Genomic DNA, 15810 nt, shown 5'->3' on the forward strand with positions numbered 1-15810 from the left:
GTACCACGTGGTCTCAAATTGTTTGGTATTAAAAGGATTCATGAAGTTTACCCTTTTTGAAAATCTTTAACTACCATAGAAACCCATGCAATTTACACACTTTTTTGCAAAAACAAAAATAAACTTTAGGTGACGTGTAAATTACATGAGCAGATTGTTTCCAGAGTTTTTTTAGAAATTTTTTTGTTGAAAATTGACGTATGAATGTAAACATTCATATTCTTTATTGCCCACAAGGGGCTAAACATAGAGGGGACAAACAAGAACAGACAAACGGATTAAGTCGATTACATCGACCCCAGTGCGTAACTGGTGCTTTATTTATCGACCCCAAAAGGATGAAAGGCTAAGTCGACCTCGGCGGAATTTGAACTCAGAACTTAGCAGCAGACAAAATACTGCTAAGCATTTCGCCCAGCGTGCTAACGTTTCTTCCAGCTCGCCGCCTGACGTATGAATGTAAACATTCATACTGGAAGTTGACTCATTTAATGTCAGAATAGGTTTTTACAGAAAAAAATATTATGAAGTTGACTTTTATTTATGCTGGATGGTATAATGGTTACTTTTAAGGTGGCGAGCTGGCAGAACCGTTAGCACGCCGGGCGAAATGCTTAGCGGTATTTCGTCTGTCGTTACGTTCTGAGTTCAAATTCCGCCGAGGTCGACTTTGCCTTTCATCCTTTCGGGGTCGATAAATTAAGTACCAGTTACGCACTGGGGTCGATACAATCGACTTAATCCGTTTGTCTGTCCTTGTTTGTCCCCTCTGTGTGTAGCCCCTTGTGGGCAATAAAGAAAAAGGTATAATGGTTACTTTTTCTGTATAAATTTACTAAAACCATTAAATGGTTAAATACTTTTTGAAGTTTGACATTCACGGTCTGGGCCATATTTTACATTGCTTGGAGTTTCTACCTATTGCAATGGAGCCCAGCAATTTCCTTAAATAGATCAGTTTTTTTTTTCCACTTAAGAAGTCCAGCTTGCATTTGCCTCCAGGAAGCTACTGCTTGCTTTCTCCGTGTTAGGACAATGAAATTCATCACCGCTACCAGCTCTTACTGCATCTAACACCAACGAATAAATAAAGTTTATTATAGATAACACAAACACTTCATAATTTAATAGCTTTCAATGTGATACCTGTTAAGCAGAAAATATTTTTATTTAATGAAAATTTAATAAAATCTAATCATAAGTGAAATTATGCTAAATACAACTGAATTGAAAGCCTTTTTCCCCTGGCCATATTGGCAATTCTGAAAACATTTAGGTGCGAATTTTACATGAGTAGAAGCTTTTTTTTTTGACAATTTTTATCCTGAAAACCACCTGCATAAATTACACAGGTGCACAAATTACATGAGTTTTTACGGTAATTAAAATAAAGTTAAATTTGAGTTTGTCTTGATACTTGGTCAGGAAATATATTAATGTAATATGAACTAGCAAATTTTTGTTTCAAATAGTTGGTCTTCAATTTTGTATTGTTCAATTATAGTTGTATAAAATTGGCTTAAAATATTGATTTTTTAAAAAGTTTCCCTTTTTTTTCTCTTTTGATTAATTTTCTGGACAACTGTATAGCACATACTAAAGTTATAAGACAAAATACCTTATAACTTTTTTTTGTTATGAGTTCAAATCTTGTCAAGGATGAATTTTGTCTTTTACTTTAGGAGTGGAAAGCATCACTTATTTTTATCAGGGTCAGTCAGTTTGCTACAAATTTGTGATTGTGTGCAGATATTAGAAATTAAAATTCTAATTCATGCCTCTTAAAAGGAATTTAATTATCCTAATTTTAATAAATATTATTTTTTGTTTCCTACACTAGACTGTCCAGTTTGTTCAAGGTATATTTGTGGAGAAGTATGATCCAACCATTGAAGATAGTTACCGAAAGGTGAGTGACCATATTGCAGAACTCATAAATTTGCAGTGTAATTTTGGAATCAATAATTATAGATTTTACTAGAAATATGGTAAAAGGAATCAATTTATTATCAAAAAATCAACAAAAAGATTACTTAAGATAATGCTTATTTGATAAACTAGCTGTCTTCTGGCATCCATGGTTCTAATCCCATGCTGGATTATCCAGTTTGCTGGATTAACAGTGGTAGAATAATGACTCCAAGTAAATTCTTAGGAGACTACCCTTTTTTGTTTGTTCATAAAGATGTTATGAAGGTGGAAACATTTCTCTCTTTTATTTCTCAACTACAATATGCAGATGTAAATATTTAAAACTAAATCTAATGCCACACTCTAACCTCCTCTTTCAGGCTCTTTGTCTTGAAATGTAACTATAAAGTGCATATATTTACCTTTCTTTCATGCTAGGAGACCATATTCTCTATGGGGAAGGGTAAGTTATTTGTTAGCATGCTCTTTACAGTTACATATTAAGAGGGTGATCTTCAGGTTTTGTGCCTGCCTTCATATTATAAATGAGAGGTGGGGAGATTGTTTCCAACTTTGTTTCATATTGTCACTTATTGATCTAGTCTAGTGTGTCATGGGGAATTCAAGTCTCTTCGTAACATCTGTATTAAGAGATGCTGAATCATCTGTGCTGGAAATTCAGTGGTGTATCCTGTAGCGTAGTCAAGAAACAAATTTTATTTAAAATAACTTGATATATTTCAATTTATTAAAAAGCAATTATATTTTTGAGTATTTTGTTTTAAATTATTGTAATTTAAAAGCTATAACAAAAAATACCTGTACAATTTCAATTCATTTTGAGAATGAAAGTGAAAAGCTTTGTCTATTTTGATATTTTTTCTTAAAAAGGATTTTATTGACCTGGGTTTTGTTTTATATTTTTCAGCAAGTTGAAGTTGATGGGCAGCAGTGTATGTTGGAAATCCTTGATACTGCTGGAACAGTAAGTACACGTAGAGTAATTTTGAGTGTGTGGTTGTGTAAGTTTATACATTTCATTCACTGTAGCATCTTTGTTGACATGGATTTGTTGAGTCTGCAATGTAATATCTTTCTTGCATGTTAACAATGCATCATTGCCTACTATAAGATTACCTGTATCTTTTGTTCCTCTTATGTAAACAGTATAATTTTGTATCCTACAAGTATCATCTAGTCTCTTCAAAAGTTACCAAGTTACATTAGCCAATATTTTTGATGCCCAGTAACTTTGCGTGCTTGTACTCAGTTGTTTTCATAAGTTAATAATTTATATTCAGCATCTTAGACTAAATTCTTCCCATTTGCTGGAGATAATCTACATTCACTACCCATGATTCACCCCATTATTTATATATGTATATATTTATACACACACACACACAGCCTGCTTTTTCTCTAGATATGGTACATGTTTATAAGGTTAAACTAACCTTTCTGAAAGCTGTTTAGTATCAGTTAACTAATTTTAGAACTATTCCGTTTTAAATACGAGAGGCCTAGGCAGATTATGGTGATAGGTTTTAAGAATAGCTCCTAAAGTGCTGTCTTAAGCTATTTTCCTTTCTACTGGCTATAAAATTCCTTACATGAGAATGAATAATCAGGCAAACAGCAGTAGTTTTCTCACAGGAGACTGAACTATAAATCACTACCAAACAAGATATTTTAAATGAAATAAAGTGAAAAAAGGATCTTGCTGCACATATAATTGAAAGAAAATTTACACTGAACATTTTATTTATACATACATGCTTGCATGTATATAATACAGATTTATCTGATATCCCTTTAGTCTGTGTGTCCTTAGAATGTTGTTCTTTCTATTTTGATTTTCAGTTAAAATCCTGGTAAATAAACTGGAATCATAAGATTTTAGTCTAAAATTGAGTGAAAATATTGGCAGTTCATAATCACTTGATAATTTTTGTTATATGTATGACTTGATCAATAGCATATTTCTGTGTTAGAGGCTGTAATATTTTGCTGAATGTATGTATTTTAGAAACCTTGAAAAAATCTGAATGCTAATTTTTATAAATATATTCACTGTAGGTAACGCATGCATTACAGTTTATATTTATATAAATACATTTTATTTATATTTGCTTTACTGTGTTATACATTCCATGGGTATCTGTTGAAATAGTAACAGGAATTAACATAAATACTTAAATGGTTAAAGTAGTGGACTACTGAGCTGATACTGTACATCTTCAACACTTACTACCGATATTTCGCCTACATAGAATCCTTTTGTAGAACCACTGCCCTATGAACTCCAGCCATTGCAGGTTATCATGGTGATGTGTGCTGATGGACTCTTTCCAAACTTCCCTTTCTTTATTGACTAGTTTCTAACACAGAACATAGTTATTTCTATCACATTAGTTCTTCTCTGCATTGTTATTTGTGATTACACACCTACTGCTGGTATGGTTTCAATAAGTCTGCAAGGCAGTATCTTTTCTAGTACCTCAATAATGCATCATCTGCTTCCCCCCCCCCCCCCCCCACTGCACTGGTTACATTCACATGCAGGTTGATTAATACCTTCTACCAAGCATTCACACTTTTCATAAATTGGCTGTTCAGTAGCAGTCTGCCATGAGAATCAACAATCTTGACCCAGAAACAACACTGTCCTCAGTTTTCATGAATAATTATGTAATTAATACCATCACACTTTAAAAATCACTTCAAAACTGTGAGATGCTAATCATCATTCATTTTTTTATATTATGAATACCGTATTATAAAGACTGAGTTTCCTATTTATAGTCAGAAAATATTTCTACCTGAAGCAAGTAATAGAACTTAAATGTTAGATTCAGGAGCTTAAGTGTTAATAGAGAGGACCTTATCATCAAATCTTTTGTAGAGAAATAGGAAAATGTTTGAGATGAACCGTCAATATGAAAAATGTTTGCGACAGGATTCATAATTATAGTTAACGAGAGTAATCTAAACAGATATTAAAGAATTTTGTATTAAACTAAATCTGGTAAACTCTTTCACAGTATTAACTTTCATGAGTTTGCAAGAATACTCAGAAATACCAACATTAAGTGCTTCTATATTATTATTTAGCATTTCACAATGAAATAAAATAAATAAACAAAAAAAGCATCTGATGAACACATTATCAAATATATAAAAAAGAACTTGCCCAATTAATAAATTTTTTTTACACTCAAGAATAATGTCCTGTTGTTGCTAAGTAATTATAAATAATTATATTCTATAGCTGTGTTTATGTAAATGAATTCTGAGAAATCCTTATGTTCCATGAGCTAGTGTCTTCAAGGAAGTTAAATAAAAAAACATTTTTGTTCTCCATTTTTCAAAATGTTTTTTTGTGAATAAATTCTAAAATAATTTTTGCTTTGTATAATGTCATATTAAAATTAGTGTGGCAACAGTTGTTTGTTAAGTAAAAGTATGGGTGCCAGATTTTTTTGAAAACCAAATAAGAACACTTTTTTTTTCCCCTCGTTTTCATATTGGGGTTCGACAACAATATGTTATCATTGTCATTGTACATTCGCTTTCCATGGACTGGTCATTGCCACTCTCTTCAATAGGTCAGAGGATCATAAATATCACTTTTGGCTTGGTTTCTCTAAGTGACTCCTCTTCCTAATGCCACCCACTCTATACAGTGCACTGGGTGCATTTTTTCCGTGGCATCATCTCTAGGGAGTTTATATCTTTAATAAAGCTAAAAGGTCCCCCCAACTTAATGAAATGTATTCTGTGCATTTAATTGTGGCATCGATGGAAGAGATAAAAAAAAATAGATAGCAAGAGGTAGACAAATGGTAAGAGTTTATTATATATGTCGATTCCAAATGGCCAGGGATAGTATAAGGTGGTGGGTATCTGGGATACATGCTTATGCATATGTTTCAAGGTGGTGAGATAGCTGGGATGATAAAGTAACCAAAATGTTGTTTTGACATTTATACAAATACACACACCTACTCACACATCCACACAAATATATATATATATGTATATATACGTGTGTGTGTGCACAAACACGCGTGTTCATACATATATGTACTTAAAGACATGTCTATATACACATTTACAAATTTTTACATCTGTGTAGCCAATCCTCGACAGACAGGCTAGTTTTCTCCTTCACAGCATATCACTAATCAATGCGGTCCTTTCTCATCTCCTCCATGAGGTGTAACAACTTCAAATCTGTCTTCTCCACTTTGACTTAAATCATCTTCAGTTTCCTTCTAGTTCTTTGAGCACACAGCTATTCTTTATGCAACTATCCTTCTCCATATGCATCACATGCCCAAAGCAACAGTCTTCTCGCTTGCTTACATCTGGTTCCTCATATGTTCAGTTTTTCACAGAACTCATTTGTGTTCTGCCATTTGTGCACACTTGTTATTCACCCAGTGGAGCATGCTCACTTCATTTCTTCTTAAACCCATACCTCACACTACTCAGCATCAAACTTCATTCTGAGAAAGGTACCCATTGTTACCAGCAGGTAATAGCTCCCTGAACTTAATCTGACCTATACTTATTCTGGTTACGACAGACTATGTTCTTAGCTGTATATATAGTCACATCAAAAATGGCTAATGAGTAAAAAATGATGCAATGCAGGCAAAATGTAAATGTGCCAGATATTATAATTTCTCTAATTTCTAAAAGAAGTGGAGTATGTAGCATTGTTTTGACCATCCTTATAAGAATCTGTTACTTTGTTATGCATTAATACTTAAAATAATGTGCTACTGTTATATTTTTACTATACATTAAGAAAACCTCATACAGTTCAAAATCACAAGTTTTTAAACTGTGCTTAGTTTTCTAACAATATAGCCTGAGGAGTGTGTCCATCATGTATTGACTGAGTCTATCTTGGTTGGCTTTGCTGCAGCTATTAGTTGAGCCTTATGTCATATATAAACAGCTTGGATAATATGCTAAATGCAGTTTTAAAAACTGTTGTTACTTCCAATTCTAAAAAAGAAGTGACTCCATAGAATATGCAATGTGATTATAAAATATATGGACCAGTGGGTTGCTTTCAATTATTTAGATGTAGTTCATACTACAAGCCTTACTAACAACATAGTGTTGTACAAGGAATCAGTGATGTCAAATATATTAGTAAGGAATTGTTTTACAGCTAGATGCCTCTTCTGTTGCTCACCTTCTCCCTATTTTCAAGTAAAAGTTCTTGTATTTAACATGTTTTTTGAAAGTAAAATGCCAGCAGATGATTTAAGAGAAATGATCTAGTTACAGATCAGTGACTTTTCATCAAAGCTCAAATGTAAATATGCACGCACACATGCAACAGGTATATTTCACATGCACACATATGTGCATGTATGTGTTCACATGCACATACATGCACTCGCAATGGGCTTCTTTCAAATGTATATACCAATGGCTTCTTTCTATCTACTAGATTCCCTCATAAGCCTTTCATTAGCCCTAGGCTATAGTATGACACTTGCTCAAAGTAATACAAAATGATACTGAGGCTGTGGTTGGGAACAGCACAGCTACATCTGTTTAAAAGCAATTTGCTACGGAATCATAAAGACCAGTCAGTATCTGTGTGGAAATACCCAATAAAATATAATCTACAATATCAAAAATAGTACAATCGACACTACTCACATATTTTACCAGTAATGTCTGTAGAAGTGGCAGACAAAACTAGACTAAGAAACTAATTGGTATGGCTTTATCATACATTAAACTGTTGTATTAGCATGTATTAAATATGTATGTCATTTTCTAAAATTTATTAATAAATAGTAAATATAGGTTTTCAGTTATGTTTTTTGTGTTTCAAATTTAATATAAACTTTCAATTGCATTTTATTTCTTCATGTTTATAGTTTGTTAGCTTATTGCAGCATATTACTTACAAAGTTTATCTTTATTTTAGGAGCAATTCACTGCTATGAGAGACTTGTATATGAAAAATGGGCAAGGATTTTTGCTTGTGTATTCTATCACAGCTCAGTCAACATTCAATGATTTACAAGATCTACGGGAACAAATTTTACGAGTTAAAGACACAAATGATGTAAGTCTCCTGAATTTTTCAATTTGTAATTATTTTGCAGAGTATTAAATTTAGTTCTTTAAATATAGTTCTTAATGTCAGGTTCTTAGACTATTAGCTTCTTATATGGGCATGAATTTTAAGATTTTTTTTTTTTTTCTTTCAAGAAAGAAGATATGGGAAGTTAGGACACTCCCAAGTATATTAGTGACACAGTTTCGTTTATGAATCAAAACCAGGCTGAAGTCTCATTTCACTAAGATCAAGTTTTTATTCTACAACATTTGTTTAAAATTAAAAATGTTAAATGATTATGCTTAATAGTTTAGATACGAAGCTCACATAATATCAAATGAGAAGATTGCAAATATCCTTTTTTAAGTATATTTTTTTATAATCTCCAAACCAGAATGCCATGTTATACATATGAAACTCTCAGGTTGTTCTCAATACTTGAATATATTGCATAATTCATTTATTGAGAAAATGCTTGATGTAACAATAATGATCCTTGGTTGTGCTGGTCTGCAAAGTGACTTGATCATGTCATCATTATCATAATTTAGCGTCCATATTTCATGCTGGCATGGGTTGGACACTTGAGAGGAGCTAGCACGCTGAAGAGCTGCACCAGTCTCCATCTGTCTTGATGTTTTTACAGCTGGATGCTCTTCCTAACACCAACCAATACACAGTGTACTGATACCATCAAGAGTACTTTATACATGGCTCTTGCACGGGCACTTTACCCGTGGCACCTGCATGGGCGCTTTACCTGTGGCGCTTGCACGGGCACTTTACCCGTGGTACCTGCATGGGCGCTTTACCTGTGGCGCCTGCACGGGCACTTTACCCGTGGCACCTGCACAAGTGCTTTACCCGTGGTGTTGAACAGAATATTTGCTATTGCGATATTTCTTCTTCAGCAACTCGGAGCTGAATCTGTCTGAAATATAATGGAAAATAGGCCAGTTTTGAAACGTTTGTGTCCAGGTGACAAAAGCAAAGTTTGAAGAGAATAGTGATTTCCTTTGATTTTTAGATAGAAGCAAATAGGAAACAACACTTACTGACCAAAGACCAAAATAAACAAAAAATTAAAATTTTGTTACACAATGTAATGAGTCTTGAAAATTGACAAGTTCAAGATATGGTTAGCTTAGTTGTAAAAGCAAGATGGATTGCTTTCGAACATAGAAGCTATATTTTTAACGAGGTAGTTGCAAAAAATGCTCTGAGCTAAGTTCACACTCTGAGTGTGCTTGAAAAATAATGTTGGTGGCAAATAGGTGTTCACCAGAGATTAGTTCTCAATCCCTTTCTATTCATTATCCCTATCCACAGATTTTAAAACAGAGTGATGTTACTTCAACTCTGAATTGTGTGCATTTCTGTATAATTTCTGCTAATTTCATTTGTTTTTCTAGATAGTATTCATGTTACGCTTTCTATGGCAAGAATTCTTTTTGCCTTCATATATTCTTAGACTCGTTTCAGTGCTTAAATCTTCTGATTAAAATGACTGGTTTGTCATTCAAACATACTAATTGTTAAATCAAATTATTTCAATATATTTTAAAGTAGACAAATGACATCTAAGCTAAAATGATTCTAATTTTTAGAATTATGTCTGAACATCATTGATTGCTGTGGTAATTGTTGATTATCTTGTTTGGTTTTTTGAATAATAATATTAATCTTGAAAATGAATTTATAATTAGGTTTGAAGTTAGAGTTTAGAAGTGCATTCTTGCTTCAGTGTTTTATATAATTATCTCAATTTTCAGAATTTTACATATTAAAATATATATTAAACCAAACCTATTAAATTTCATATTAGATTTCATCATCACTTAACATCCGCCTTCCATAATTAAAAAAAAATTCCTCTGCGTAGCTCGGATTTTACCTTTTTTTCATATTCTTTTCACAGGTACCCATGCTTCTAGTGGGTAACAAATGTGACTTGGAGGATGAGCGTGTTGTGGGGAAAGACCAAGGTACTAATCTTGCAAGGCAATTTAATTGTGGCTTTTTGGAAACTTCAGCCAAGTCAAAAATCAATGTCAATGAGGTAAGATGCAGCTTATGATTAATCATCATCATCATCATATGTCCACCATTACCATTTTTGCATGGGTCAGGCAGAGTTTCTGTGGTTGGATGTCCTTCCTCTCAGAAACTCCTCACCTATTTGCAAGGAAGACAATATTTCCCCATTATCAGACATATTCTTACAGAATATTGGAAATGAATGACACTGCTTGTATAGTTGACACTCATTTACAGCTATCATGCGATATCAAGGAGGTACAAACATATACAGCACACACACACCACAAGCTTCTCTCGGTTTGTGTCTACCAAATCCATTCTTGAAATTTTGGTCAGCTTCCTTACTGTTTTAACTCCTTTTCCTTTGCAACACATTTTGATGATACTTCTACTCCAGTTAAAGTATCTTTGGTCAGCCTAGGGCTATAATTAACTCTGCAAGATGTGGCTGATATCAGCTAAGATCTTGTAATATTATATGCTGTCATATAATTTTCTAATCAGGATTCTAAATTACATTTTTATCTATGTACTAGCAGAGATACCTGGTGTTGATCTGGATTAAAATGGCATAGTTTTTTATTCATTTACTTATTTCGGCCATGTGCCTGGAGACATGCTGCAGCACTACCTTTAATGGAAGAAATTGACCCCAAGATTTATTCTTTGTAAGCCTAGTACTTATTGTATCGGATGCAACGATCTCGCTCGAAAGTCCTTATATTTTTTAACAGCTTTATAACTTTCTTCATTATAAGATTATTAATTTACCACTAATTAAAGTCTTGTTTTGATTAAAGCAAGGAAGTGAATAAGTTTATAGGGTTACAATATATACTTCTATATAAGGTGCATCCCCTTTGAGTTGCATGTTGCTTTTTGTAAATATTATTTGCAATTGTGCTAACAAGTGTGTTTAAATAAAAAAAATCATTTTATTGATATCAACCTCATCATTGTTTATACAATGTAGCTAGGTCCTGGAACTGTAGGTTTCATAGCAATGTTTCTATGATAAATTCCTGTACAAACAGATTATCCAGCTCTTTTAAATTGCTGTTGCTAATTGACAATTTGTACTGCATCTAATGGGCTTTTAATTACAGCTGGTTGATAAAAAATTATGCATGTTTCAGACGCACGGAAGGCATATTATATATGAATTCATGAAACTGTATATTATCACAGGCACTTATGTGTTGCAGCTGAATTGAATCTTGCTTAAGCAGTTTTTTGTTTTAATACATGTCACCAAGATGTTACAATTGTGATAGTCTGAGTATTAACATGACCAACCTGCCCTTTATATTTAGTCATTTACCATTGTAAGTGTATGCAAATGAATTCCAATCTCAGACTTAGGTTCAGTCGATAAGTGGCATTTAGTGTTTATTTAAAAAAAATTTTTAAGTGAAAACTCTGACTTATGAGTAACATAGAACATGAAGAGTTTTACAGGACAAACCACTAAACTGAAATTTACAGAACAACAAACTTGATAAAAAATCAAATGACCATGGTTTGACTAGCTAAGTGAAGTATTATCTGCTCATTGGATATCTTAAATCAGGATTTGTTTAAAGATGAAATTTAGATGTCAGTTGGTGAAAATGCCATCTGTGCTGGTAGAGGTTAAATTTTCCAACAGTCTTCATATTTTATTAATGGTAATGACTTTTTTTGTTTTAGTAATTCTGACCTGGACCAAGAGGTCAAAGGAAACCAAAATTTACGCATCTTGCCTCATGAAACATGTATTTCAAGTTATAAAAGTTTCTCATGGCCCTGTATATGTTGGACAAAAAGACCAATCAAAGAAAAGAAAATGAATTATGGCCCCAGCTTTTATGATAGTATTTTTGGCTCTTAAATTTGGATTTAAAGATGTGCTTCTATAAAGATTGTTTCACTAATATTATTTCATAGGCATTGAGAATCTTCAAATTAGCACAAAATATCAATCCGGTCAATAGGAATTGTATATCCTAAATTTGTTTGAAATTTCCTGCAGTTACACGGTGATACAATCATACAATTTTGAAAATCTACTTTAATCAATTAACAAAATTGTTGCAGAAACAAATGAAAAATATGCAAGATATGTAAAGGAAATACACATTAGGCAGAATATTAATGTAAGAAATATATAAAAGATGGTTTCAGGAAATTTCTACATTTTGATTTTTATATTTGGTGTTAGGAAGTTGATCCAGACATAGAAACCTGCAGAAGGAGACTGTAGAACTTGGCATGATCCTGTAGCTTGCCAGTTTCTGTCCGACTGTCCAACCCATGCCAGTATGGATATTAAGTGATGACTATTTTTTGCTAAATAATGTTTGCATATGCAATGTCTGGCTGCTTGCACTGGAAATGGTTATTATGCTAAGAGTTTGTCTTTTTTTCCACAATCACAAATGAGGATCTTTCATCTTTAACAATTCATGGTCTGGAAATATATTTATTCATATCAGTAGATTACTGCTTTTTGATTGTTATGGTTGGAATATTTTCCTAGTATTTCTTTGTTTCTTTTTTCTGCCCAGATATTTTATGACTTGGTTCGACTAATTAACAAGAAAAACCCAGAAAAAAAAGACAGGGGGCGAAAGAAAAGTTCAAACTGTGTACTTCTCTAAAGTTTTATTTGCATCCAGGTTAGTATTTATCAGTTTAATAAAAAGCTAATGATTCAAATTGTTGGAGCTTCTGAACCGTCTTTCCTTTTGAAAAGTTGTTCTGCTTTTGACTTTTGTATGATTCTGGTAATGATTGTCCTTGAGAAATCTTTCTGTACTCTTTTATTTAAAATTGTGGATTTCTTGAAACAAGGTTGTTCAAGATTATTGTAGTGAATGTTACTGATCAAATTGCAAATTATAGTTCTAGAAATTATGTTGGGCTTTATAGTTTAGTGTATTGAGAACCTTTCAGATAATTTTAATATCTGCTCAGAACAATTGTTTTGAAGAAATTATTTTTATGTATGTGTTGGGGTAAGGAGGTGGGGAACATACCCTCTTAGAATGGTGAAGTGTGGAGAATGGGTTAGATTAGTGAAGTTAATAGAATTTTAACATTGACTGGAGGTCAGTGGAAAAAGATTTAATGACACATATACTGCATTATGAAAATGGTAATAAGCAAAATGTTGAATAAAATACATGTTTTTGTATATAGATTGTGAAGCTTGTAAGTTTGGCAGATACAATGAAATATGTAAGAAATTGCCTACGAGAAGTAGGTTTGTAGTGTTTAAGGTGAGAAATTCAGTATTAAAAGAGTAGTTGCTTTCATGTGGATAGAGGGTTAATGGTAACTGATAGATAATCATTGAAGAGAACAGTAGTAAGAAAAAATCCCATCCCAGTTTATAGAAAGAGATATTAGTGTTTAACATATACCCATTAGTATAATATATATTTTCAAGTATAGACAATGTGAATTGATCTAAGGTTTTACTAATATTAAGTTCAAAAGCTAACATGGTTTCTGTCATTTTCAAATGTCTGGGATCATTATCATGGCATACTGATGGAATCATTGCCGGTGAAAGACATGTTTTTTAAAATCCTGTATTTTATGCTAATGAGTCAAGTACCAAGAGTTTGTAATTGTCGCCATCATTTGGGTGTTTTTGAAGAGAAGCTTGACATACATAATTTCATAGTTGAAAATAAATTCATGTGGAGAGACTAACTTGAAGATAAGTTTAATCTGAAATGAAATTTATTCATGCAAATTTGATAATGTTCAGATAGCATAATGTTAAATCAAATTTGACTGTTAAAGAGAATAGAAGGGAGCGTGTGACTGGTGATTTCTTGTGGAAGTAAAGGTTTATAAGAATGCTGCTGGGCGATAGACAGAGATGCTACTGACAGAAATAAAGCTATTTTTATGTTACTTGATAAAAGCCCAGTGGCTGTTTTAATGGCCATTTATTGACATCTAATATTAATGTTAGTGTTTAGAGTTAAAAGCAAAAACATTCTTGAAAATCTAAATATAGAAATTCTGATTTTGAAAATTATTTTCTCAAGTATAGAGTTGCTTATTTTGATGGTTCGATTTTTGAAGTTGTTTTAAAACATTTTTATATTTAATATTTTTCTTGATGTTGTTAATTAAGACTTGTTTTATTTTGTAGCTAAGAATGTCAAATTTTCTTTTACTTCATATTAACTGCATTTTCTATTTTCTTATTCAGGTCAGATGAGTTTTAAGTACGGTGTACATCAAGAGCCTGTCTCATCGTTCTTCTCAAATGTTGACTTGATTTAAACACATTCAGTTTCATCTGCCACTCAACATGAGAAAAATTTCTTGCCACAATTCATTTGTGGATCATCTAATAAATTTAATAATAAAATATATCAAAACAGAAAAAATTGATTGTATTAAAAACAAAATGGAGAATTTACTGAGAACATTGTTTACCACATGTGAAAGTTGGTTATCATTAAGCCAACATTGATATTTTGCTAGACAGTAATTTCTTGACAGGTCTGTATGTCATCCATGCTGGTTCTACATCAAGCTGAAAATGATTCAGTACAGACATAAAGACACTATCCTGCTTATATATCCTTTTCTCTTTGCTTTTCTTTTCTTCTCTTTCTTCTAACATTTTATAAAGCTTAAAGACTAGCAAGATCCCTTTTTATTGTAACTACAATGCCTTCCCTCCATCCTGCTCCAATGTTGCTTCAGTAATGTTTTGAATTTTATTTTTTCTATTTATACTATTTTCTGTGTGTGCTGTACAATTTGCAGGCAAGCTGATTTTGCATTCTTATGCATGGTGGCACTGTGCCACTGTTTAGCCTTTCAGCAGCCTCAAGATTGTCCGGTGCATATCTGTTTCTCTATCATTTATACAGCTCTGTTGAAATGGTTACCATTTCTGTCAAGATACATCTCTTGCATTGGTTTGCTTCCTTCCTTAATTTACTCTCTCTTTTGAACTCGAGAATTATATTCTACCTATATAAAGCAAAAAGCTGATGAGTCTGAATGCATTTAGCATCACTTGTATGGAATTATTGGATCAAATAAATTCATCACTTTTCAAATATTGAGTAAAATCTTTTATCAGTAATTTTAAAAGGGTTTGTATGCTTTATATATATATCATTTATGTTAAATTTTATAAATGGGTAATATATTGTAAAAGTTAATACTGTTAATGGTTGATGACGATAGAGTAGCAGAAGCATGGTTGCAAAAAGCTAGTAGTATATATATTAAACTAGTTACATTTGTAATTAGAATTTATAGGCATCTATCATCACCATATTTATTTGTTAATAAGATGCAGTTGTGTTACAAACTATATTTCCTCAAAGGATTAAGGAATTGTGTGTCTGTATTCATATAAATACTGTGCAGATCTGGAGGTTGGTTGTTTATATAACAAGTTACAAGGTTATTAGGAAGTATTTCTGAGATAATCTGGTAACACTCTGCACTAAGTGACAATAAACAAACTAAATATTACTTCATAAATTGCTAATGGTATCAAGGCCTTTTACTGTATATTTGGTACATTCGGAATCTTATTAGACTGGCGTTTGAACTTCTTATAGTATCCATATCACATGTTTTTAGAAGACAGTTTGGTTATTATATTTAATTAAGTTCTAATAATTTAATACTCAATGACTTGATTTTGCCTTTTTGTTTATGTTTTATGACATGAATTTATCTCTTAATGGTTTCAACCTGTTATGTAACATCTTTTCTTATTGACATGTTATATGTGT

The 15810-nt window shown here is 32.3% G+C and overlaps 1 protein-coding gene across 11 annotated transcripts in view; it reads left to right on the forward strand.

The window, feature by feature from the left end:
* LOC106872353 (ras-related protein Rap1) overlaps window positions 1-15120 on the forward strand; it is a 102304-nt gene extending 87184 nt beyond the window's left edge. For all 11 annotated transcript variants that reach the window (XM_089348545.1, XM_089348540.1, XM_014919318.3 and 8 more), the window contains 6 exons: window positions 1841-1909; window positions 2840-2896; window positions 7871-8011; window positions 9924-10064; window positions 12592-12702; window positions 14256-15120. In XM_089348545.1, the coding sequence (XP_089204671.1) occupies window positions 1841-1909; window positions 2840-2896; window positions 7871-8011; window positions 9924-10064; window positions 12592-12684 (501 nt within the window). In that variant the 3' untranslated portion in view covers window positions 12685-12702; window positions 14256-15120. The remainder of the gene's footprint in view (window positions 1-1840; window positions 1910-2839; window positions 2897-7870; window positions 8012-9923; window positions 10065-12591; window positions 12703-14255) is intronic.
* The last annotated feature ends 690 nt before the right edge of the window (window positions 15121-15810 follow it).

The sequence above is a fragment of the Octopus bimaculoides genome, chromosome 3, assembly GCF_046866305.1.
Source record: "Octopus bimaculoides isolate indiv1 chromosome 3, ASM4686630v1, whole genome shotgun sequence".
NCBI lineage: Eukaryota > Metazoa > Mollusca > Cephalopoda > Octopoda > Octopodidae > Octopus > Octopus bimaculoides.